Below are 26323 nucleotides of genomic sequence, written 5' to 3'. Positions count from 1 at the left end.
GCGCATGTATCCCTGTGATCTCATGCACGAGTCAGTGTCAGTGGGTCAGTGGCGTGGGTCGGGACCGGGTCGGGGGTCGAAGATCAGGGGTTGAGGGTCATGGGGACTTGCCGCCGTCACGTGAGCTGTTCTGGTGCAATTTTCTGTTAGGGATACCTCAGGACTTGATGTTAATCTCTCTCTCTCTCTCTCTCTCTCTCTCTCTCTCTCTCTCTCTCTCTCTCTCTGTATATTTCAGGTCATGTGAGGGGTGCCAAGTCAGACTGCGGGCGTCGCCTCAGCATATTGGCCGCCCACAACACCCTCACCCCACCTCCCACGCCCAACCCGGCTCTTTGTGACCGCTTGGACGACCTTCAGTGTCTGGTGAGTAGCGGCAGCCAAGTGGTCAGGCAGGGTGAGTGTTGCGAGCTAGGTGTTGAAAGGCCGCTATCATTATCCACTAACGCTGCATAATCGACGCTTACTCAGGATATACTGCGGGATATCTGCGGCTTTCTTTCTTTCTTTCTCTTTATTTTATTTACAGCATGGTAATTTAAAGAGACGATTTTGTCCTCAGAGACACTTCGTTCTCTCACTGCAACTAAGTATTTCCAAAATCCACAGAGGTAATTAGCCGGTTTCTCAAGTGTGTTTCTCCTGTTGATAATGTAAAAAGTTTGTTAATCAGTTACTACAACAGTAAAACCATTCTTAAAAATCCTTGTAACTTCAACCAGAGCTTTTTAAAACGTAGTGGAAGTGTGGTGCAGAAGTGTCTGAATAGGACTGTGAATCATCTCAGTAATTTCTCACTGCATTGTCTTAGCGCATCTATACAGTGATGGCGGCGGGTCGTGAGTTAAATTGAGTGATATGGTTCATGTTTCAGAGAAACTACGAAGCCCGCGTCACACGCCTGCCTCAGGGTCTGCCTCTGCCCATCGTCAGGAGCCGCCTGGACCACACTCCCACCCCCTCACGCCTCCTCCAGGTCACTTACAGCCGCTGACCTTACCACGTATCCCTTATCTAGCATGGCGACGTGTCAGAGTGCCCTGTGCGTCTGACAGGATCAAAATATATGGTCTTGCTGGCTGCCAGGCACACGACACAGACCAGCGAGGCATTAGAAAATTAAACTGGTGACACCATACTTCCTGCAAAATGATAATAACGGATGTGTTCATAATGACTACTGTTATGGCCTACTGCATAACGTGATAACACTACAGATTTTCTACCATGATAGTAACAAATATATTCACAATAACTACTATTGTGGCTGACTGCATGACGCTACAATTTTTGCTGCCGTCCACGTCTTTCATCCTTGGGCCAATTTCCGCGTTGTGTCAATACATCATCTTTTATATAATGTTTACACGTAGGGATGGCGCCATAAGTCCCTGTAGCCCTCCATCAGCGCACACTACTTTTTCCATTATAATTTTGATTGGATGGCTCCCCGGGGCGCTGCGTCCGTCTGCATGGCTTCCTCACGTCATGCAGTGTGTTCCCGAAATGTACCGTGCCACAACTGTTCCTCAATATTCCATCCATGACAATCAATACGCGTAATTAGATACACAAGATGTAATACAAATTTATTTTCCTGACAGTATCGAACAGTATAATGCAACACTCATGCCCCGTTGATGCCTGTATGGAAGGTCAAGTTGTGGTGGAAACAGATCATTCAGCCGCCCATAAGAAGAGAGACACTGTATGGACAAAGGCATGCAACAGTCAGTAAAATATCGTTCTCTCTTCCACTGTTTAGTCTTTTCCCTCAATTTCCTGAAAATCTTTCAAAAGTGGCTGATGCTAAGGTCGGAGGTAAGAATGAGTGAAAACGCTACACACACTGAAAAGAGCCGCCGCGTGCGTGGACACGATTAATGTTCACCACTCTTTTCCTCTCAATCTGGAATCGTCTAGCCTGCTGACAGTCTTACAAAACCTGACAAGTGATTGATTCTAATACCAGAGGATTTAAGAGTGAGTGGAGACGATGAATACAGTGTAAGTAATTATTGTAGCTTACATGACTTGTTATCACGACTGTTGTAGTGTTAATCGTGAAGGAGGATGTGGGATAGAAAGGGATAGACGAAGCAGAAACATACGATAGAACCGTATATGGAGGAGGTTCTTCCGAAACAGGACACTAGTTGATTAAATGAAGATTACATATAATTTTAGTAAAACCAAATCTTCGTCGCCATATACGAATTCTTTTGACATTGTATTGCTTCTCACTCTTTTAATAAGATATCCATTCAATTTAGGAATAAAAAAAGGAACCATGTAGTAGTTTAAATGTTTTAATGCCACTGCTTTTTATTTGGGTTCAGGAAAGTCGTGTAAGGTGACTCAAATGAAGTAACAAGTGTCATACCGTTATATGAACAGTCAAGGGATTGAATCATTGGCTGAAATGTAAGCTTTAATTTCTTCTGTGTTGTTGTATTACAGAAAAGTATAGTGGACATGTTATGGTAATGCGCGTTTTTTTTTTTTTTTTTTTTTTTTCGAATAATCTGAAAGTGTGAGCTAGTTTTAGATGCTGAAGATTCCGTAAGCGCCACATTATTGTACTGAACATACCCAGTTAAAGTAATTAATCTTTGTTGTATTATACTAGAGTGTACAGTACTGTTAAATAATGGAGGTTCTATCCTGTATTATTGTATTCTAGAAAGAAACAGAGGATATTATGCTAGCCCAGTTATGATAATGATAGCTTCCTTTTGTTGAATGATCTAAAAGTGTGTCTGAAATATTACACATTGTATGTATTATATTAAGAAACAAAATATATATTCATGTGGTTACTTTAATGGAAATTTGATTTTCTTGTCGCATGATCTAAGCTAAGAGAATGCACTGATTTCAAACACTGCACCTTTTAAACAGTAAAAAAAAAAAAAAAAAAAAAAAAAAAATCTACACTGTCAATATCACCAACCTGGGGGATGAAAAACAGGACGACGGTCATGGCCGAACCCTGCAATATAAAGATCTTCCTTGCCAAACCTTCCCACCGTGTTACTGTAACCAGTCTCTACCAATCTGTGCCCCGTAAAGCCCGGACACAGCTATAATTCAGAGATCAAATATTTCACGGATGGGAACAGCTGTGGTTTGATTGAAATTCTCTCTCTCTCTCTCTCTCTCTCTCTCTCTCTCTCTCTCTCTCTCTCTCTCTCTCTCTCTCTCATTTTTTTCGTACCTGTCACTCTCCCCTGTTTTGCCTCCCTTCCTGCTTCTATTTTTCTTTCTTGCATCTCTCTCTGTTTATCTCTTTTATCCAGTCTTTTCCTCCTTTTCTTTGTTCTCCCTCATTCCCCGTCATTGGGTGGCCTCACAATCGAGACAGCTGCTCTCCCACGACCTTCCTCGCTGCGGCTCTTCCCCCATTTCTTTATTCCTTCAGACACGCTTCTTTGTTTGACCCTATTTCCCTTCCCCTTCTCTCTCTCTCTCTCTCTCTCTCTCTCTCTCTCTGTTACACACACACACACACACACACACACACACACACACACACACACACACACACACACACACACACAATGCCTTAGCAATTCAATCAGTCATTTATTCATAGGTTATTTTGTATCCTCTTGTACTAAAAAGTGAAGGCTTCATACATTTTCTCTGGAAACTATTATCGTTTCTGAGTTGAAACGTCTATTAGTCTTGATTATATATATATATATATATATATATATATATATATATATATATATATATATATATATATATATATATATATATATATATATATATATATATATATCATACGATGTTTAGTTCTGTGATGGAATGATGTAAGTGAGGATGTGTAATGAGGCCACACAGGCACGCACTCCGCCCCTCCCCGCCACCCCTGGGTCATCACGGGCCGTCCTGCCCTGTCTGGTGGATATTATTTTGTATCATCTTTTCTTTTCTCGTCACTGAACACCTGGGACACACACTGCACGTTCTCCATCACTTCATCGCCACCACTGTCATTTGTGGTACTTTGAGCAATCAGAGAGCTCCTGATGTGAAGTGATGACAGCATACACAGAGCTGCACATAATAATTTGAGATGATGATGGTATGTAGTCTTGGAAGACGGTTGAAGGCGTTCGAATAAAGTGAGTGAAGCCCACAAAGCTTCATAACATTTATGTTTCGTTTATTTCATATCTTCTTGTTTAGAGCGACTTTCTGCAAAATAATTGTCCTATATAATTATATACCCAGCTGTTTTTCCCGCGCTAGTTGATTTAGGAGTGGTAGTGGTGCCAAGGAAGAAAGTATCAAGAAAGTATGAACTAAAAATACGTTTAGATTCTTGTAAGAGACGCAAAGTATACAGATTTCATGGGACGACACTGCCAGCAGGTAGTGAATCATCTTTACCCTCCTCAAACCAAGGTGACACAACTCAACGCCGAGGCAGGACGCTGCTTATACTGTAGGTCAAGTCTTGTTGGTATATCCTTCATGAGACTGGCCTCAACTTGGGCTGCAGGTGGGAAGCGTGTTTGTATGTATGCACAATATGTGTTATAGTCGCAGAGCATAGTATTGGATGGGATGATGGCTGTGCAAGTCTGTAAATGGTTGATCATGCAGTAGGGATATGGATGGAACACATCACCGCCCTCTACTCTTGTCAGGAAGAAAAAATCTTGCATGCACGGTATTGGTAGGAGTTACTGAAAAAGAAAAAATAATAAAAAAAAAAATAAAAGGTATCCATTCATAGCACAGTACGAATGAATCTAAATATCATGCATCGAAATTCAGTAGTTGCGTGATATTTCACTCATTAGACTTCTGTTCTAATGTTCTTAGTTATGCAACTTGTGTGTGTGTGTGTGTGTGTGTTTGTAAGAACAATCTCAATTTTTTTAGGGGGGTATTTGGCTTCTTGAGATTTTGGTGTTCCTTGATAAAAGATGGGAAAAGATGAGTTTTCTTGACGGATCAATTTATGGTCCCATTGCACTGGGGATTTGAAGGACTATTTTCAAACAGCAACCCCACCAATCCCCCTTCCTCTTTGTTATGCCGCTGTGTGTGTGTGTGTGTGTGTGTGTGTGTGTGTGTGTGCGCGCGCGCACGCACGCACGCACGCACGCACACACACACACACACACACACACACACACACACACACACACACACACACGAGGACAGTTCTTGACAAGTACGTGTTGTGTTGAGTTGTTTTTCACTTTGCACGTGTTGGGGGAAGTCGATAAGGTGCTGAGTGAGGAGTGACGGCCAGCTGGTGGTGTGTCTGCTTCCCCGCGCCTTCAAGCCATTCTCTTAAAGTTACTGAGACAACTACACGTCTGGTTAATGCTAATGATGCTTTATTTATTATAACTCACAAATTGTTCGTACTACCTTCACTTAATTCATAGATTACGTCCCCTTCCTCCTGTGAGCGTATATATGAGTAACAACATGACTATATTTACAATGCTTGGTTGCTGGGAGGGTAAAGCAAGAATAAAAATTTTGTTAGGTTTATCTATTCGAGCAAATAATCATTTGAAATGTAAGATATCTTTCGCATTTTTTTTTTTTTTTTTGCTAATGTACGTTCATATAACTACTATACCTTACAAATGTGCAAAAAAGAGGGGCGTAAAATGTTATAAAGATCGGCAGTTTGTGAAGCTAATGAATTTTCTTTTGATACTAAATTAAGAGAGCTTTCGCTGCTTTAGGTGTGGGAACGTGAGAGGCAGCTGCTTGTGAGTGGGACCAAGGAGGATAGCACATCATATCTGAATACGACTACAACAAAGTGATAAATGGTGCTATTTCTAATGAAGCACTTAATAATTTGGTGTTTTCTTCATTATCCTCTCATTTAGGTTATTGCAACAGTTATCAAAGAAAAGCTGAAATACAATAATCATCATATTACTGGCAAACCCTGGAACTCACTGCCTGCTTCTATATTTACTTCTGTTTTTCATTTGAAGATTGGGAGACTTGAAGACACCTCAAATTTTAGGTTATCTTTTTTCAGTTGTACTTTATAGTGACGAATGCTTTAATTTTCATTCGTCAGAATCCGTCTTGCATTCAAGTAATAAATGAAATAGATAAATGAATGAATTTTAGTAATGCCACTCACAATGAAGCGAGTTAAGGAGTTGCATTCAGAAACTCTCAGTTCAAATAACCTCAAGGCCACATGTTCTATTCTCCCTCTTAATACAATAAAATCACAGGGGAGGCATTGCGGTGCATACTCATACCTTACCGCCTGCATATAAACTGCTGCGCCACCCATTACATGCAGGCAAAAAATTTAGGTCAAGTAGAAATAAATGTCCCAGGAGTGAATTTATGTTGCACGAGAACAGTGATTTGGTGTTTTATTGTGTTCTTATTGTGTCCAGCTTTCCAAAATTGTCTATGGTTATTTCTTGGCCTTAATGTAGTTAGCGTGCTAGGTTTGCTTTGATATCATTGTATCCAGTGAAATCTTGTTGACATTTATTTATTTATTTTATATTTTCATTTAATTTGTTTATCTATGTCAATATATAATTAAGGCTGAACAAACACGAATATCGAAGCATGAATTACACACATCTACCTGTCTTTCTTTCACGATGGATTTTTTTTTCATTTTTTCTTTTTATTCAAGGTAGTTCAAGGAAGAATGTTACACTGATCCTCCTTTATTAGAATTAAGATAGTTAATAATAACAGAAATACTAAAAGAAGAAGCCAGTAGTGTTTTAAAAAGAAAATAATGGTAAGAAAATATTACAGGAAAATCCTAAGAGGCTGACGGGAGAAATTTAACAATAAAGACGTGATATGTATACAAACTCGAATAAAAGATGCTATCGAAACTAGTTAACTGACACATGAGAACTCAATTCAACACAAAAAATGCATAAATGCCAAAATAATGTTACTGAAAAGCTGCGTCACTCTCGTGGATTCGTATAAAGGAGTTGATAAAATCAAGAAGTGAAGTAAAGAAAAGTATAATTATCTGAGGATAAGATAAAATAACCTTATCTAACAACAATTAAGTCGCAAACACCAATAACAGGCAATAAACAACTTAAATCCAAGCATTTGGAACAAGGAGATTATATTTAACCTCTTTGATTAGGAACCAATGACAGTCACTAATGCCGCATGAAAGAACGGAAAAGGAACTGAAACGAATAAAAACTAAATAAGGAAACAACGAAAATAAAACAAATTACACAAACTATCGGGAAAGAAGAAAAAACTAATACATATTGTCAAAAGAAGCTGCGAAAAACCGGCGCCGATAGAGAGGCTAAAAAAACAGCAAAACTCATCGTACTATTGAGAATAAGTAAAAATAGAGAAAAGGAAACTAATAAAATGGAGGTTAATAATGTAATGCAAACATCAACAAAGAAAATGTAAAAAGTAGTAAGTAAATAAAAACGAGCAAAAAAAGAAATAACATTTAAGTGCCGAAGAAAAGACTGATAGGAGTAAAACTACTAGGTAAAATCACCCATATTAAAACGATGAAAGGAAAAGAAAGAATCTAGATAAAATTTGGATATAGCGCAGTACAAAAGGCGTTAAATTTTTTCATAGGAAGCAGTAAATGAATAAAAATAGGTGTAAATGAGGCCCGTTGAAGAGGCCGAATAGCATGACCGTACTGTTGGCGGTGGTGGCGGTGGTGGTGGTAGTCATCGAGGCTCAGAAAGTGTTTGGTCACGGTCAGCTTGGGCATCACCGCTTTCCTCTATTTACTCAAACCTGCACCTCACACCACCTCACCATGTCGGGGGCGCTCTTCGGAGGCAATCTCAGGTCCAATAGCAAGAACCTGGTGGAGTTTAAGGTGAGAATTGTATGTTTTGACGGGAGAGAAGGGATAGAGAGGAGGGTCGGCCTGGCTTGGGGTGTTGCTTGTGTATATAGAGCCACTATTACCAAACTATTATTCAAGAAGTATAAAGGCCTCATAGAATAGGTCTTCAGATGTTATTTCTGTAAGGATTTTTGTCTTTATCGTCGACCGTAATTGGGGTGGAGGTTAGGTTAGGTTAAAATTGTCATTAGGGTTACTCTGAATGTGTTATCAGTTATTTGTTTCGTAGGGTTATAATATGGAATTTTCGAGGTACTCACGTAGTTAAATAATGTCATGATGTGACATATCTGTCTAGTCTTAGCCACAATAGTGACATCATTTGGTCTCATCCTCTCTGGTTGCTCTATGATTGACCTTGATCAGACTGATGTGTATTGATGTTTCCAATTAGTCAAACTGCTGAGTGTGACGCTAACTGTAACCTATAAAAATTCAAAGGCTACCTTATTGTCAGGCTTTGTGTTTTTTGCCTACAGTCTTAACCAGAAGCTGACTAATGTACATTCACTTTATCTGTTGGCTAAGCTGCTAAGTGCAGCTCCATCTGTAACTTATAAACCAACTAGAGGCCAGGATTTTCTGCCCTCAATGCTGACTTGACCATTGTTATTCCAGCTCTCAATGACTTTTTTGATGCATGAGTAGCAAATCCATTCTTGTCCGTTGTCACTGGTGACTACATTTTTGTGGTTCTTGTATAATTTTGATAGAGAATAGGAAACTCATATCTTCTTTTCTCAATGGTTGCAGAGATCACTAACCACTAACTTTCTAATGTGTTTTGCAGGCAGGGAAAATGTATATGAAAAACCAGATGGTCCACCCAGACAAGAGAAAGGGACAGTTGTACCTGTACCAGGCAGATGACTCCCTCATGCACTTCTGCTGGAAAGAACGTGCCACTGGCATTGTGGAGGAAGTAAGCTCTCTCTCTCTCTCTCTCTCTCTCTCTCTCTCTCTCTCTCTCTCTCTCTCTCTCTCTCTCTCTCTCTCTCTCTCTCTCTCTCTCTCTCTGTCACTTGCCTGGCCCAGCACAAATTTAGATTGTGTAAAAAGAAAATTGTTATTGAGTCTCAGAAACTCTTCAAAGGAATATCTATTATTGCAATTTTCTCAAGAATATATGTTGTACTTTTATTTTGCCCACACAATGTACTTTGCTGCATTTTGTAATCTAACTACTTGAATACTTTGTCAGGATCTGATTGTGTTCCCTGAGGACTGTGAGTACAAGAGAGTGTCTCAGTGCACTACTGGCAGAGTGTATGTGCTCATCTTCAAGGTGTCCAACAGGAAATTGTTCTTCTGGATGCAGGTGAGCTGTGTCATGCATTTTTTTTTTTTTTTCACTATATGGATTATTATCATTATTATTATAGCACAGAGATACTGGTCAAGGGTAGCAGAGGAAAAAGGATAAAAATAATCATGTAAATTGGCAGAATGCCTTAAGACTGGTACAGCTCTACTGAACACTATTATTTTATCCCAAATGCTTTATGCTACTAAAAACTTCAAAAGATCTTCTATGTCACAGGAACCAAAGACTGACAAGGATGATGAGTATGCACGCAAGATCAATGAGTTGATGAACAACCCTCCAGCCCCGGGATCCCAGCGCTCAGCAGGCTCCACGCCAAACCCCGCCCTGGGCTCAGAAATCACAAACCTGCGGGACAGTGACATCCAGAATCTGTTTGGCAATATTTCTCAACAGCAACTGATGCAGATCCTTGGGAGTGGGATGTCCAGCCTGGCAACACTGCTGGGGCCAGGGTTAGTTCAGACCACACAGAGGGTCACAGTTGTGAACAGCTGTGTACAAGCCATTAACACTTTAATATTAATTCTTTTGTGTAGTGTTTATCCATTCATATAAGAGACCAGGATTCCCACATGAGATAGCCCAAACAGAGCACCACATATTCACACACATACAGCATTCATACTCCTAGTCCCATCATGGGTTGAAAAGGACTATCTCATGGAGCACTGTACTGCACCCCACTATCAGTATGCTGTAATATTTTATCTTCAAATGTTCTGGTCAAATTATTGCTTTGTATATTTAGTAAATTTATCATCAGTCATAAGTGTGGATTGAAAATTGTTTAGAGATTAATTTTATCTTTTATTGTTTATGATCAGCCTTTGATTTAGATACTGGCTGGTATGAAAAATAAAGTTTAATTGATGAGGATGCTCAAATCCAATGACAATCTAATTTTTTCTATTTCCCTGTTCCTCGTTATCAGTAGATCGGGCAGTGGAGGGGGCCGAAGTGGTAGTGGTAGCAGCAGTTCCACATCAGCCACCACCACAGCTTCAACCACTCCAGCAGCCACCACCACCCCTACCCCAGCTCCTACACCTGCTCAGGGTAAGAGAGAGTTTAAAAATGCATGATTTCTTATTTAGTCAGTAGAAAACATCTTCAGCTAAGTATTTTCAGGTATCAAGTGCTTGCTTTGTCCATTTGGTCTAATACCATTTCTTGTTATGCCATGGAAAGATGGTAATTCATTACATTTCAGAATCTGGGCAGGGCAGCACCACCACCACCAGCAGGGAGAGTAGCAGCACCACCCCTACTGCTGGAAATGTCGTGCCTATCCAGCTGTCAGACCTCCAGAACATCCTGTCAGGCATATCAGTGCCCCCAGATGTATCTGGCTCTCCCAGGGTGCCAGGTGAGGGATTGACATTGGAGGGTTTTGATTTTCCATTCTTTTACTGACTAGCACTTAGAATTAGTGATGTTTCAAGATAATACAGGAAACTACAGAGCAAGTTATATAAAGTAACTTTGCAGTGTGATACATAAATGGATACTTTAATGAGACAAGTGTGTGTGTGTGTGTGTGTGTGTGTGTGTGTGTGTGTGTGACAATTTTTGTGGACTGCTGAGTGCTTCAAAGGTGGCTCAGAAATATCCATATTTATTGCTTGACATTTTCAAGTCTTGTTGAAGGCATTGTTAATGATTTCTTGTGGGCATTTCTTTATAGCAAGTTCATTGAAAGCTATAGCTACAGGAATTATGTGAGTGTCCTTTACCTTTAAAATTCCTGTCTCATGTAAACATTTTCTTCACCATAGTGGATTTGAGTTCAGCAATGACTGCAGAAGCTCTCCAGCCCATACTGACCAATGAGGAATTTGTAAACCAGCTGCGGCCGTACCTCCCTGCCACTGCTGAGGAGCTGCCTCCCACCGAACAGTTGAGGGGCACTGTCACCTCTCCTCAATTCCAGCAGGTGAACACTTTTATTACAATTATGGTATTCAGAGATCCTTGTTATAGGGAATATCACCAGTGTTTAGTTATTACCATTGACAAGATTATTCAAAGAATTTATTATTGAAGGTTTCATTACTCATTGTACTTACAGGTTTGAGAAACTGAATGCAAAAATTGAAATTCATTGTAAATATTATGGATTAGGGGAATTGGTTTGGTGTACTGTAACTGATGATATTTCCTTCATTTTAGTTATAGGAAGTATATGGCAATATGAATATACAGCATAGCTAATGTGTCTTTACATGTTGAGGAGAGTTGTCATATTATTGTGTTGTTTCAGGCGGTGAGTTTGTTCAGTAGTGCTCTTCAGTCAGGCCAGCTGGGTCCCCTGATAAACCAGTTTGGTTTAGGGGAGGATGCAGTGCATGCTGCATCATCCTGTGACATGGAGGCATTCATCAAGGTTTGTTGACACAAGCCAAACAAGTTATAAAAATTTTGCCTCCTAGAATTCTCTGGTTCCCAGAATATGCAGCCATGGATTTTATCTTATTAGAAGTTAACATGGAAATATTGAAAGGATGTGTGTTTAGTGTAATGAAGTTAATACACAATTGCATTTACTGTAGGCATTGTGAATAGATGAAAACTTAGCTGTGGTTCTTGACTAGGAGTTAAGCAACAAATGGATGGTAAGATGCAGTCACTGGTGTTCCAAGGCCAGTGGCTAGTAGTGTTTTGTAGCTAAAGGCAGCACCTTAGCAATTATTCTTGGTTCCATCCTTCTTAATTCTTCTCTGTTTTTTAATTATATAAAAGCAAGTGGTAGAGTCATGAAGATATTCCTTGAAAAAGTTATTAGGCTAGTGGCTAACTAGCTGCTACTAAGGCAGGCATATTTGCAACCTTGTGGGTTCCTAGCATGCCACATCCAAAAAGAAATGCTTTTTGCATTCCTATGATACTTTATTTTTACTAGATTAACCTTAACCTCTTAAGTTCAAGTGGCATTTATAGTTGATGCAATGTAGAGAAAAGGTGGTATTTATAGTTGAACTGCATTTTCAGGCTTGACTTAGAAGTTTCACAATTTTTGGGGGGCCTGTGAACATCCTTTCCTCACAATAATCTCTTGTTTTGAGTCTCAGTGTGCTGTGAACTATAGTGATGGCTATGGGAAAACAGTTTATCATTCTTCTTGTTCTTCTTTTAATTCCTCATACAAGGATAAGTGGCTAGTGACTTCCACTCCACATAAAGACAAATTTGTTCCAAAACAAACTCATTGAAAATTCATGCTAAAGGTGACAGACAGCAATGTTATTTCCTTTAGTGTGTCTACAAAATGATAGATTTAGGCATTCATGTGAGTGAGTGACTTAGAAATAATGGAAAGGTAAGGACATAAAGGAGGCATGGGACCCTGAGCCTGTCTGCTCCATAGCATGCAACAATCCAAACACAGGTTAACCCCTTCAGTACTGGATGTGTGTTTTGTGACATGTGCGTATCACGGCTGAGTTCACGCGCCAGGAACTGAGCGCGCTCCCCGTGACACGCACATGCCACGGTTATAAGCTGTGTGTATTGAGGGCTCTCAAGGCCTCGGTTTCTGGGTTATTTCTACCCACGTGGTGGCAAGTGTCTGTGTTTACAAACATAAGGCTGCAGCCATTCGTGGGACGGTTTGAAATGTCATAGACTTTGACCAGTGAGTTATTGTCAGTGCTGTGACGTAATTTGTGAAGACCAATCATCATATTATATATATTTTTTTTTTCATACATCATATTTTCTGACCTACGTATGGCAACACATGCTTGTCGAGTGCCGCAATGCGATATTCTCTAGCTTCTTTTCAGTGCTGCCTGAAGTTTTTTTTGTGGTAGCACGCGCGGATTTACTTCGCAATTATGGATGTCTCTACAACTAACAGTGAAGATGAATATGATGGTGGAACAATAAGTGAATTTGAGGGGTCTGATGACTCAATGGAAGGTGATGATAGTTTGTTTGATCCTGAAGCTATCAGTGATGTAGAGAGTGATGCTAGCAGCGGCGACGAGAGTATTGAGACGTTGTCCGCAGCCCTCCTGCCTTTCAGACCCATTCTCTGACACCAGACCTAACCCTCTACCTACATGTAACACTGATTTTCCTGATGTACATCCTAGTATTATTCTACATCATGAAGCTAGTGCTATGAGTGATCTACACTGTTTTCAGTTATTCATGGGGAAAGATGTGATTGCTGCTCTGTGTCTCTGGACCAACACACGTGCTGCATATTTTTTTTTTTACTCAAATGACATGTTGTGGGATTTCTCTGATAGAAAACGAAAATAAATGATAGTGTGAACAGGGTGTTTGTGAGAAGCTGAAGACTACCGCACGGACGATGCGGAGGAGTGCGTGGGCAGTCGGTTCGGCAGCGAAACGTCTTGTTTACATAAGGTTGACAGGTCGGTAACAATGGGGTTAAGAAAGTGGCAAAAGTTACTTCACTTCATCACTTCATCACAGACACCACTTCACGTAAAGAGTTCAGGTCTGCAAGAGATTATTGAGGAAGGATTCACTAAAACATAACAACATAGTGACTCCTCGCTAGTGAACAAGCTAAATCTAATGCATTGGGAAGGTTTGAGTGTAACAAAGATGAAATCTTCATTTGCAGGCTCTTGGAAAGAAGAAGGAGAGTGAAGGTGCCAGTAAAAAAGATGAAGAGAAGAAGAGTCCTGAGAAAAAAGAAGACAAGGACAAAGATGATGATGACTACATGGCAGTAGATTAAGAGTTCCACTATGTCCCAAGGTAGTGGTTGGGTATGTTTTGTATTTTAAAGTGTCAAAACTGTTCTTGACTTCATTTGTTTTATTCTTGGGTATAACTCCACAACACATATGCATATATAGAGTACTATACTTAATGTGTAACTTAAAATGAGGTAAATCAAACCTTGCACTATATCTGTAATTTACAGTTATTTTAATATTAATAGTAAAAAAGAACACATGTCAAAAAATTATAATTGAATGATTATAAAATCTCATTGAGCCTCATTCTTGTTTGCCATCAGGTTTTGTGATTTACCAGTAAATAGATGCATAGGTTTTCATAAGGTTCATAAGGTGGATGGATGTGTTTGAGTTCTGAAGACATTGTGCCTTGGTTAGGGTTGTCTTTTAAGGGTTAGAGTTCAGTTTGTAGCATTGTGTTTATGTTCTATGTAGATAATGACAAAAATTACTGTAATAAAGTTTTTTTTTATTTCTTGAAATGTCATAGCTGTTTTGAATTCCTTAATACTAGTAATCTATCTACATTTTCAAATTGGTCTTAGGTTTCCCAAAAAAAGATAGAGGGTTCAGAGCATATCACATTCTGTTTTGAAATAGGAATATGTATTAAGGGATCCTACGCTGGTCTTATCACATCATACAATACATATGAATTGTTGTGGTAGCATTCTTTCAGTGTATGGTCAGGTCATGCTTCCTCTTATCACAAAGGAAAATATTGATATATATTATCAATTAAGAGCTCTTTGTTAGACTGTCTCCTATTTTCACACAAAAATTTAGGCTATATTTTGTGGTTGACCCATATACTAATGCCAAATAAAACTCAGAATTTATGGCTACTCTATTCAGAGAATTGTTAGTAGAGTAGACTGATCTGGTAAAGCTGGGAATGTTAAAATTGGTTTGGATGTGGAAAAAAGATAGATGAACCTGCTAGAGAAGTACTTACAATAGTGAATGAAGGTAGGTGATAGAAGGGGAATTGTGTACATGCATGTTTTAAAATAAGACACAGTTCCTGTGCACAAAGTCTAGCACAAAGATTTGATTTCTCAAGTACCTTCATATGGCTTCCATCCTTCTCTCTGTAATTTAATTTTGAGTTTCCTTTCTGACTTTTCCATTACCACCATGATAGTTGGTCACTGTTCTTCAGTGGTGTTCCTCAGAGTTTTGTCCTGTCACACAGACTCTTATTATTCATCAATGATCTTAACCAAAAATTCTTCTCTCTTCCACTCCTATGCTGATGATGCCACCCTGCACTTTTCCATGTCTTTTGTACCCTTCATTAAATAAACACTTCGTGCAGGGAAGACACAGAACACCGGACTGAATCTCTAAATTCTATAATTGGGGCAGAGCAAACTTATCATTGTTCAGTGCCTCAAAATCTCAGTTCCTCAGTCTATTGATTCAACACAACTTTTCAGACAACTATCCATTTATTGCCACCCAACTGTTTTCTACTCTGAATATCCTTGGTCTATTCTCTACTTATAATCTGGACTGGAAACATCATGTTTCATCTCTAGCTAAAACAACTACGAATGTAGGTGTTGAGTTGTCTCTGCCAGTTTTTCTCAGTATCCCCTGTTGCTAACTCTATATGGAGTATGTTTGTTTCACATGTATGGGTGCTTCTAATCACGTCACTCTTTTGGAGTGGATGGAATCTAAAGCTTTAGCTCAAGACCATGGAGATGAATGGGGGTCCTTGTCAGTAGTGCATGACATGACTGCATGTTGTAATAGTATACTCACTTTACTTTATGAATGTTTTTTGTATGCTCAGCTATTATTGACTCATATTGATGCTTTTGAAAATTGACAAATAGTCCCAGAAAGAGTTACATTAAGTTTAAGTTAGATTAGATTAGGCTAGGTTAGAATAAATTTAGTTAGGTTAGTTTTAGGGTTATGTAAGCTTAGATTTGTTTTGGTTTAGTTGGTCAGGAATACTAAAAAGACAAAATTTCGATATTCTTGAAAATCTAAGGGTATAAACACCCATAAGTGACGAAGGAGGACCTCATAAGTATTTACCTTGTAGGGGCAGCTTGCTAGGGAGGGGGAGGTGGCAAGCTGGAGTAGTATAATTACGAGATTTTTTTTCTTTCCTCTCCTTCCTCCGACTTTTTTTCTTTCTTTGAGATTTGTCATAGCTGTTATAAACTCATAAGTATCCATCTCGGCCCCTACAAAATACAAAACAAAGCAACGAAAACAAAAACTAATGTAACAAAATTAAATAGAATATGATAAAGAATAAATAGAGAAACTTTAAAAAAGTTAGGCACTATAAATAAAAACTGCAAAAAAAAAAAAAAGCCGAAGTGACTAGAGCGACTACTTCACTTCGTTCCTTCCGCGCAATCAAAACACAGGCAAGGGTTTAGTTACCATCAATTTTCTATTACATTTTCTCTTTTTCTTACCTATTCTGACCACTTCTCTTTACCCCCATGACAGTGTGAGAGCGTGAACTATCCCTCTCTGTCAGATCATGCTGCTAGTGGCTAAAGTAATGTTAGAGAAGGGAGATTGTGAGGGGGACGATTTAATGTCATTTTTGGGAATGAATGTCTTTTATTTAGCTATTTCTTGACACGAAGTCCTGGTAAATTTATATAAGTGTACCATCTTCTGCGCTCAATTCATGACAAATGCTTTTCTGATTTAGCTAACTGCAGAAAAGTTTATACATTTCTCTCACCCTTATTCTGTCCACCCTTAATGCAAGAGTTAACCAGTATTCCCAATCATTCATCCCTTTCTCTGATAAACTCTGTAATTCTCTGCCTAGTTCTGTATTTCATCCTTCCTAAGACTTAAATTTCGTGAAGAAGGAGGTTTCAATACACTTATCCTCTTGCCTTGGCTGAGGCTTTCATCTTTGTATGGGCCTAGCACCTCAGTGGGCCTTCTTTTAATTGCAGTTTTGGTAAAACTACAGAACCACTGCTCCCCCTTTCCTCTCACCTTTCCCCTTATCCCCCTTACAAGCTTGGGGGTCTGTGGGGAATCGATGGTTTTAGGGGGGAGCCAAAAGAGGCAAGATATGGCGATCCCAAAAAATCTAAGGACAAAAACCTAACCTAACCGGGGGTCTGTGCCCTCCCATATCCCCTCTACAACACTAACCTAATCCTAATGTAACCTAACCTTGCTGGGGAGGGGGGGCCCAGCCCCCCAACCCCCCCTACAACACTAACCTAACCCTAACATGAACCTAACCTAATGTGACCTAACCTAACCATGGGGGCTGTGCCCCCCCAGACACACAATATGCCCTACCTCTACCAATACCCCTCCTCACAATACCTTAACAAAAGGATGAAGGTCCTGGCTGGTCCTCTTCTCGATTGTACACTGACTTGCATCGCAGGAGCGATGATTTCCCAGTAATCAAATTCGCAACCTTTACAACTAATGTCCCTGGTGGCCATGGCTGAACTGCACACACAGATGTCTCTGTGCACCTGTCTGCCCAGCTGTGCCCCGCCTACGAATACATATAGCAAATTTTCATTGGCGCAGCTCGTGGTGTTAAGAGGTGGTGGCACGTCATTGGACAAAAGAACTATAGACACAATAAGAATCCTATACAGCAGTTACCCACAAATCCCAGCTAGAAACAAATGCTCATTTCCGAGTGTGATGGAGCTCCGTGGCTCGCCACAGCTTGCTGGACTTAGAGAAAACTCGCTAAACATCGCACATTTGAAGGCTTGTGTACGACACACTATGGCCGAGCACCCACCAAAACTCTCACTGACGGTAAACACGTTACATATACTGCACTGTGCTATACGTATTATACAGATCGGCGTGGAGCAGTGATTCTTGAGAAGAACCGCAGCCTTTGTTGCCTTCTTGTGTGCCCTTCCTACAAAAAAAAAATAAATAAATAAATAAATAAATAAATAAATAACTACGAGTGGAGTAGGAATTGGAAATTAGAGTTCAATGCCAAGAAATGTCATGTAATGGAATTGCGAAAGAATAAGAGAAGACCAGTATTGAACTATCTTATGGGAGAGGAACAAATAATGAAGACTAAAGAAGATCTAGGAGTGATTACACAGAAAAATCTGAACCCAGAAAACACATAAGTAAGATATTTGGATTAGTATATAAAATGTTGACTAATTTAGAGTGGCATTTCAATTCATGGACAAAGATATGATGAAAAAATTATGACGAGCATGATATGTCCAAAGCTGGAATATGCAACAGTGTGTGTGGCCAGCGAGCCCTAAAAATGTATAGAGTAGAATGGATCTAGAAGATAGTTACAAAGATGGTGCTGGAACTAAAGGACATAACATATGAAGAAAGGCTCAAGGAAATGGGACTGCCAACCTTACAAGATAGAAGAGTATCAGGAGACCTAATAACAATGTATAAAATAGTAAATGGCATTGAAAAAATAGACAATGAAGACCTGGTGCTGGTGACAGAAGAAGCTAGAAAGACAAGAGGACATGTAAAGAAGATCAAGATGAGGCAGTGTGTGAAGGATATTGGAAAATACAGGTTTCCACATAGAACGGTGAATGTAGTTGTTACAGCACATAATGTGCATAACTTTAAAGAAAAATTGGATAAATGGAGACAGGACACTATGAGCTCTGCTCAAATTTTGTGCAATACAACTAAGTAAATACACACACACACACACACACATAGTGTAGTGGTTAGCACACTCGACTCACAATTGAGAGGCCCGGGTTCGAGTCCTGGTAAGCGGCGAGGCATATAGGCATGCTTCTTAATGTGTAGCCCTGTTCACCTAGCAGTAAATAGGTACGGGATGTAACTTGAGGGGTTGTGGCCTCACTTTCCCGGTGTGTGTTGTGTGTTGATATGGTCTCAGTCCTACCTGAAGGTCAGTCTATGAGCTCTGAGCTGGGTGACCAGCAAATGACCGAGGTGAATTACACACACACACACACACACACACACACACACACACACACACACACACACACACACACACACACACACACACACGGACAAAGAAATTATGAAGAAATTGATAAGTACTATAATAAGACCCAGATTGGAATATGCAGGAGTAGTGTGGACCCCTCATAAAAAGAAACACATAAGGAAATTGGAGAGACTACAAAAAATGGCTACAAGAATGGTTCAAGAATTTGAAGTGAAGGGATGACATATGAGGAGAGACTAAAGGCTATGGATCTACCAACCCTGGAACAAAGAAGGGAGAGAGGAGACCTGATACAAGTTTTTGAATTGATCAACGGAATGAACCAAGTGAATAATGAGAAACTGATCCTGAGAGAAGAATATGACATCCGAAGCACAAGATCGCATAGTAAAAAGCTGAGAAAAGGAAGATGTCTGAGAGATGTTAAAAAATATAGTTTCCCGCAAAGATGTATTGAGACGTGGAACAGTTTAAATGAAGAAGTAGTGTCTGCAACGAGTGTGCATACTTTTAAAGTAAGATTGGATAAGTGTAGATATGGAGATGGGGCCACACAAGCATAAAGCCCAGGCCCTGTAAAACTACAACTAGGTAAATACACACACACACACACACACACACACACACACACACACACACACACACACACACACACACACACACACACACACACACACACAAAACCCAGTTGGTCCGTGGTGGAAAGGGATACCTAGTAGCAGGTTAACACTATGTACAGTACTTGTGAAATGTCAGTCTTGCACCAGTCTCTCTATTATAGGCAAAATTATTTTTTTGATAGTTTTTGGCTTGCTTTGAAGTTTGAATTATTCTGCTTTTTTTTTTTTTTTTTATCCCACAAATCATTAGTTCTTATTTTTAACCATCCACAACCACCAGTTGAAAAGTATAGTGTTGCAGTAAAAAGAAAGCAGACAAAAATCAATCAAAATTTATCTGAAAAAATAGTTTTATCATCACAAATAAAAAAACAGCAGTAACACTCACTAGCAATGTTCTTCTGATAAGACTGGCGGCTGCCAGCTAGTTGTCACACACCACGTACAACCAAGCTGACAAAAATAATCAAACTAATATATGACTTAACATATTGTTGTTGAAAGTGTATTATAAAGGTTAGGCTTGGCAGATGATTTTGGAGAGAGAGAGAGAGAGAGAGAGAGAGAGGTGGGAGTGTTATTCCATGTAACCTGACCAAACAAAATATTCACAGATTACAAGTTATCTTTCTTTGGAAGGTCATACAAATTTTCAGTCAGAATGCTGAAGTCATGCCTGATCCCCTGTGTAACCAAGACAACTCTTCCACATGAAGCTGCCATCCAGAGACTTCCACATCAGTAGACCACACTGGGTATGACTCAGTAGGAGCAAGAAGAATCTAGTCAGAGTTAAGAGAGAGAAATGGATGAAAAACTAATTAAGAAAGAAGTTTTGCATCAAGGAAAGGGAAATACTGATTATGCTGATGGAACTAAGGTGAGTGTTGGCTGTATGTTTAAAGTGTTTCCTTAGTGATCTTGAAAGATGTGCTATCAACCTCACACATCAAGCCAAACCATCTGAATGAACTGATAGATGTGTTGGATTTGTTTGTAGTTATTGTATATGAACATATGTACCAATCATATCAGAATATTGGAAAATTAAGGAAGCTTAAAGAAGCCAATAGGCCTACACATAGTAATCTCTGCATGAAACATATCTACCTATTTACACCTATCATCCATGTCCATATATTAAGCTAATGTTTTTTTAAGCTTCCTGATGATTTACCACTAATAACCTAATTACTAAGGCAATTTATCATTCTATTTGAAAACTAATTCCTATTGACTATTGATTATTTCTTTTCCTGTTCTGATGGAGCTTGTAATGCTTCCAGATATCATTCCACATCAAGACGGAAACATGTGATGAGGAGCCAAAAGTCATCGATGACAGCCAGCAGTGGAAGGAGCCTGCTGAACTTCTGCTAGGGAAGAAGTTCAAACTAGAAGCCTTGGAAGCATGTATTCGCACAATGGCATCTGGGGAGGTAGCTGCTTTCACCATAGACAAAGTGGTGAGCACAGTAATATATTGTATTCTTAAATTAATTGTCGAAGTTATTATTTTCATATTGGGAGATGAAAAATAGTTACTTTTGTCAATTTTATATTTAAGGCAGAAGATATGAGGTGTTTTAGGCCACATAAAGGCATCATAAAGGCAGCCATAGTGAAGGCTGCATTTGGCATGTGTTATGAATGGTATGTTTCAGACAAGATTTTTGCCATATAGAAATCTGTCTTTGAAGGTAATGTAGATTTTTGTTTTCAAGAAAAGAGAGTGGGAACAAGGCATTGCTTAAAGTTGTTAAGATAATCTCTATCATGTCTTTATCATTTCCTCAGTGCACTCACACACTTTACATTACCAATAGATATGTGGCATATTTTTCTAATGTTTCACCATTCTAATGTAACTCAAACACTTGTATTATTTAATGGTGGCTTATGTATTTTCCAAGAATCGCATATTATCTTAATAAAACATTTTGTTGAAAACAAATACTGCTATTTTGTTAGCTGAAGTCACAAAAGATCACTTTCCATTTTGTTAATATGTCAAATACTGAATCCATTACTCTATGCTTTAAAAAAGAAATAACTGCATGGCATCCTAGTTGCCAGTTTTTGCAATGTGACAGTCATGTCACAATGTCAGAGTTCTAATCGCAAATGTCACTGTTTGTAAATGAGCATAATTTAATGTTCCTGTAATGGTTTGTAGCTGCTGGCACCATATCCTCTGGTATCCAAGACCCTGCGCGATGCTTACAGTAAGAACAAGATAAATAAAGAAAAGAAGCCACACCACTGCTGTGGAATGGGGTTCAAAGAGGGTCTTGGATATCCAGACCTAGACGAACTGGTGAAAACGCCCAAAGACCTGAAGTTCACTATAGGTAAGTGAAATGAGGTATGGGAGGAATGAAAATGGGCAGAGGAACAGGGTAAATAGCTTGGAAGAATTGTAATTGATATGTGTAAGAGCAAAGATCAATGTTATATATGATACATATTAACTACCATCTGTTAGTATGTTCTTTGTAAGTTCTCATCCTTCATAATGTTAAGAGACATATTGTAGGAATTTGTATACACAATCTTTACTCATAGAATGTACTATAGAAATATAATTTGCTTGTTTCTCTTGGCCTCTGCAGAAGTGGTGAATGTTGCAAGAGCTGGTTCCTATGAAAAGGAATTCTGGGCCATGACAGAGGAAGAGCGAATAAGCAGCATTCCAGCTTTAAAGGAAGAAGGCAATGCTCTATACAAAACTGGTGATTATGAAGGTGCCAGCAAGAAATACTCTGAAGGTCTTGGAAGACTAGAGCAACTCATGCTGAGGTATGTACTACAGTGATCCTCAGTCCAGATCTAAAGCAAATTAGTCTTGCTTCATTAGTACAGTCATCATTAGTAACTAAACCCCTTTTTATCCATTCTTCCTGACATTGCAGATGGTTTGATAAAGGCTGTACATGTAGATAATTCCTCTTAAACAGAATTTAGTGATGAAAATCATTTTAAATGTTTTTTGGTAAGATGTTATGGTTGGAGTTGTCTTTCATTTAGTTACATCATTATGCTATGTTAATTGAAGCTCAGTCATAAAATAAAGATATTGTATCTGCAGGTGAAAATCTCAAATGAATAAGGCTACTCTGATCATTCAAATAAATCAGCTCTATAATTTCATTCACTCAATACTGATTACCCTGGATTTCCTATTAAGCATTTAGTTCAAACTTAAGGTTATTACTAATACAGTAAGCCCCTGCACTTGGCGAATCTCAGCTTGGCAAAATTCACTTTTGGAGGTAGGGTGGCCATGGACTACCGAGTGCACCCTTGGCGATTTTAATTAAAACTTGGCAGTCCTTGGCGGCTGCATGGCGAACCACATGGCTTCCCTGTGATGTCAGATCTCTCTCTAAACCTATCAGAACGCAGTGTGAGAGTCCCCTTCAGCCATTTTGTTTGTGTTACCCTCTGTTCTGCTAATGTGGGAACGAATTCTGATGATTACTGCCAACATGGCCTCTACCAGCGTAACAGGTGGTACCGATAGGGGTAAAGACTATGGTGATGGCGGCAAGGACGAAAGTGGGCGAGGGAAACGAGTGGAAAAAACGGGAGTTACAGCCTTTATGTCACGTCTTATTAGCTTTATTTATTGTTTATTGTCTTGTACATGTGTTCTAATATATAAAGACAAAATATTTTATTTCAGCTCAAAATATGGTATTTTAGGGGTCAAAAGAGGGACTTTGGCAATGACCGAAGACTAATTGAGGCTTTTTTTAGGCAATTTGTATGTTATAAAGAACTCGTGCTTGGTGAAATTTGCATTTGGCGGTAGTTTTGCCAGACTAATTACTTTGCCAAGTGTGGGGGCTTATTGTAGTATAAATCCACAGAGAGAAGCCTGGTGATGAAGAATGGCTTAAATTGAATGACATGAAGATGCCTCTCCTCCTGAACTATTCTCAGTGCCAAATCCTCCAAGGAGAATTTTACAGTGCCATAGAACATTGCTCTACTGTCCTAGAAAAGCAACCAGGTTTGTATGCTACAAAACAGTGCCTTGTCAAACTAATTGTATTGATTGTCTTCATTACCTCTTGAGTGAGCACATAATAATGATCAGTGATATGTGTTACCATCACTTTATTATTATATTGAAAATTGTTTATATATAATTGAAATATTTTATTGCAAAATCTATCGTTTTGACAGCATGATAATACTTAAGACCATTAGCTGTGTATAACGACATGGAAAAGTGTATCCTTCCTTCATGTAAAAGACTCATGATGTGTATTGAACAAAAGACTGTTGTCTTGCAGATAATGTCAAAGCTCTGTACCGACGAGGACGAGCGTATGTGGAAGTCTTCAGTCCCACCGAGGCTCGAAGAGATTTAGAAAAGGCAGCCAAACTTGATGCCAGTATTGCTCACAGTTGCCGCAGTCTGCTGTCACAGCTGGCCAAGATGGAGGTAGAGAAAAACAACCAAGACAAGGCTGCATACAGTAAGCTCTTCACCTCATCTTAACACTCTGCCAGTCTGTAAGTTTCTTTCTTTTTTATTTTAAGCATATTGTGTTCAATTTCTAGTACTTCTTTATTTATTTTAAGTGTAATGCTGAAGCCAAGAAGCTGTCTTTCATTTCATAGATTTATTTTTTTAACAAAGATTTTCATATTTCACTCATTGGTGTTGTGCAGATTCTCTAGTACCAAATGCCCTTTGAAAATACTGGATATTTTCTGCCTTTACTCTATAAAGTAACAAAGTTTTAAGAATATACTTAGTGTGATATGTATACTTAAAAAAAAAAAACATATATATACATAATATAGTAGAGTTAGGTCTGAATTGATCTTGATATAACATGTGCCTCCAAAACAGGACATTTATCATGCCTTGTGCTTAATTTTATTGTAATTGTTTTTATTGTAATTCATGTAAGTAGTCAAACAAATAGTACTTAAACCTTAGTAAATTAAATGTTGATGTAATTCTCTGAATGATTGATCATGGAAGAGGCTGAGCCTTTTCTATTAAAATTTGCATAAACTCGAATGGATTTTGTGAAATTCCTTATATTATAGAAATGTTGTATTTAATATCAAGGTATTATTTATTGCAATCGTTTATTGGCTTAAGGTTTTATGTCTGTTTTGAAATACTTAAATGAACACTGTTTCATTCACTTAATGAAATCCTTACCTTACTGAAATTCTGTGCCCCTGCAGATGTTGGCAACCATGGATTCCCATACCCCTCTATCTTGTGTTGTTTGTAATATACATGCGGCTCTTCTTCCACCTTCTACTTTTCTTCCTGTTCCATCCATGTACTTCTCCTTTTCTCTGCCTCTTGCTCTGCTACTTGGGATTCTTCCTGTTAAGCTAAAGTCCTCTATTTTTCCTCTTCTCATCACATATTCTATAAATCTCACCTGACTTACTTATTCATGACAGTGTGATATTTCATCCCTTCATTATTAGTTCTCTTCCTCTACCCATTCTCAGCACTTCACATTCTTCTCAGCATTCAATATTCTTTCTGTCCAAGATGTTTTCAAGAGCCATCACCAACACCACATTTCAAATGCTTCTATCCTCTTCATCTGTTTATTCAACATCCAGGCTTCTTATGCATACAGCAGCACTGACCATATGTGTGTTTTGACTACTCTGCATCTTGTGTTTATTGATATACGTCTGTTGGTAATTACGTTTCTCATCTTCTGAAATCCTGTTTTTGCTTCACATATTCTTTTTTTTTTTTTTTCCTCTATACATCTTTTATCTTTTGTTATGTAGCCTCCCACGAAGCAAAATCTTCTCACTTGTTTAATAATTTTGTTGTTCACTCTTACATTCCACCTTGGAACCTATAACTTGTTACTTATCAGCATCACTTCTGTGTATCTGTGTTGATTGTTAGACCTTTTGTTTCACTTGCCTCCTTTACTGTTGTTCTAATATCCTGTAATTTATCTTGTGAATTAGCAATCAAAATCGTATCATCCATGTACCTTTTATTATTTATGTTTCTTTCCCCAATAACAAAACTTTCTTTCCTTCAATTGATCTCATTATCATCTCACTGTATAAAGAGGACAGATCTGGAGATAAAACACACCCCCTGTCATACTCCTCTCTTTATATCCATCTATGAGCTATTTTCTTGTTCCAGTAAAGTTTGTTCACCATTCTTAAATCTTTTCCAGCCACTCCTATTTCCTTTAATATGTTGATTAAATTTTCATGTTTAAATCTATCAAAAGCTTTGTCATAGTCTATGAAACACAAAATCATATCTCTTTGCATCCCTATACTTCTTTTACTTAACATTCTTTGTAAAATACTGCATTTCTCATTCCATTGTCTTCCTTAAAGCCATATTGTTCTTTTGCTGTCGGTTTTTATTTTGGATCTTATTCTTTTAGCTTCACCCTTAAGATTATCTTCAATATGTGACTCAATATGCTTATAGTTCTATGCTTATTGCATTCTAAAGTGAAATGTTAGATGAGAAATTTGTCTTTATATTGGCAATGTATCTCCTACCTTGAGTGATAAGTTACTTGTGTCGTAATCAACATGCAATATATGTTTATTGTACTGAATTGCTTATGTAAATGTTGGTTGTTATGACCAAAATACATTGGACCCAGAGTACATGTGCATGTCTGAACTAGGAGAGTGAAATGATGTAAGTGGTTTTGCTTTGTCTTTTATAATTTTAAATCAAATAACTTAGTTCAAGAACTGAATTATGTGATGGTAACTGAAGCAATTATGAGCTCAAAAGTTTGTTTGAGAACTTATTTGTTAGAA

The 26323-nt window shown here is 38.6% G+C and overlaps 3 protein-coding genes across 7 annotated transcripts in view; all 3 read left to right on the top strand.

Annotated features, from left to right (window-relative positions):
- The window catches only part of LOC123499673 (caspase-1-like), an 18789-nt gene extending 15964 nt beyond the window's left edge, over positions 1–2825 (top strand). Inside the window, exons 8-9 of the mRNA XM_045248050.1 lie at positions 239–366; positions 875–2825. Of these exons, the coding sequence (XP_045103985.1) occupies positions 239–366; positions 875–994 (248 nt within the window). The 3' untranslated portion in view covers positions 995–2825. The remainder of the gene's footprint in view (positions 1–238; positions 367–874) is intronic.
- A 4823-nt stretch (positions 2826–7648) lies between these two features.
- On the top strand, positions 7649–14420 carry LOC123499785 (proteasomal ubiquitin receptor ADRM1-like). 3 transcript variants are annotated; one of them, XM_045248262.1, is made up of 9 exons: positions 7649–7858; positions 8679–8810; positions 9090–9206; positions 9429–9667; positions 10150–10271; positions 10426–10581; positions 10991–11148; positions 11476–11598; positions 13813–14420. In XM_045248262.1, the coding sequence occupies exons 1-9, from the start codon at positions 7664–7666 to the stop codon at positions 13927–13929; spliced, it is 1359 nt and encodes a 452-aa protein (XP_045104197.1). In that variant the 5' UTR covers positions 7649–7663; the 3' UTR covers positions 13930–14420. The 3 variants fall into 3 exon arrangements, with proteins under 3 accessions (XP_045104197.1, XP_045104198.1, XP_045104196.1); XM_045248263.1 differs by having other exon boundaries at positions 10147–10271; positions 11476–11478; XM_045248261.1 differs by having other exon boundaries at positions 10147–10271.
- Positions 14421–16280: 1860 nt separating this feature from the next.
- LOC123499465 (AH receptor-interacting protein-like) lies at positions 16281–25510 on the top strand. 3 transcript variants are annotated; one of them, XM_045247474.1, is made up of 7 exons: positions 16281–16326; positions 20233–20396; positions 20803–20982; positions 21693–21867; positions 22129–22315; positions 23389–23531; positions 23818–24557. In XM_045247474.1, the coding sequence occupies exons 2-7, from the start codon at positions 20322–20324 to the stop codon at positions 24024–24026; spliced, it is 969 nt and encodes a 322-aa protein (XP_045103409.1). In that variant the 5' UTR covers positions 16281–16326; positions 20233–20321; the 3' UTR covers positions 24027–24557. The 3 variants fall into 3 exon arrangements, with proteins under 3 accessions (XP_045103409.1, XP_045103407.1, XP_045103406.1); XM_045247472.1 differs by lacking the exon at positions 16281–16326 and adding an exon at positions 24731–25510 and having other exon boundaries at positions 19521–20396; positions 23818–24040; XM_045247471.1 differs by lacking the exon at positions 16281–16326 and having other exon boundaries at positions 19522–20396.
- Positions 25511–26323: the final 813 nt, after the last annotated feature.

This window comes from Portunus trituberculatus, chromosome 50 (assembly GCF_017591435.1).
Source record: "Portunus trituberculatus isolate SZX2019 chromosome 50, ASM1759143v1, whole genome shotgun sequence".
Taxonomy (NCBI): Eukaryota; Metazoa; Arthropoda; class Malacostraca; order Decapoda; family Portunidae; genus Portunus; species Portunus trituberculatus.
This window is presented reverse-complemented; position numbering and strand designations above follow the sequence as displayed.

Bases quoted from the DNA above. Each gene is read 5' to 3' on its own strand.
- LOC123499785 (XM_045248261.1), top strand. From the start codon at position 7,664: ATGACCGTACTGTTGGCGGTGGTGGCGGTGGTGGTGGTAGTCATCGAG. The intron at 9,668-10,146 runs GTTAGTTCAGAC...CCTCGTTATCAG, and splicing joins GCAACACTGCTGGGGCCAGG to TAGATCGGGCAGTGGAGGGG. The intron at 10,272-10,425 runs GTAAGAGAGAGT...ATTACATTTCAG, and splicing joins AGCTCCTACACCTGCTCAGG to AATCTGGGCAGGGCAGCACC.
- LOC123499465 (XM_045247472.1), top strand. From the start codon at position 20,322: ATGGATGAAAAACTAATTAAGAAAGAAGTTTTGCATCAAGGAAAGGGA. The intron at 22,316-23,388 runs GTATGTACTACA...ATAAATCCACAG, and splicing joins CTAGAGCAACTCATGCTGAG to AGAGAAGCCTGGTGATGAAG. The intron at 23,532-23,817 runs GTTTGTATGCTA...GTTGTCTTGCAG, and splicing joins TGTCCTAGAAAAGCAACCAG to ATAATGTCAAAGCTCTGTAC.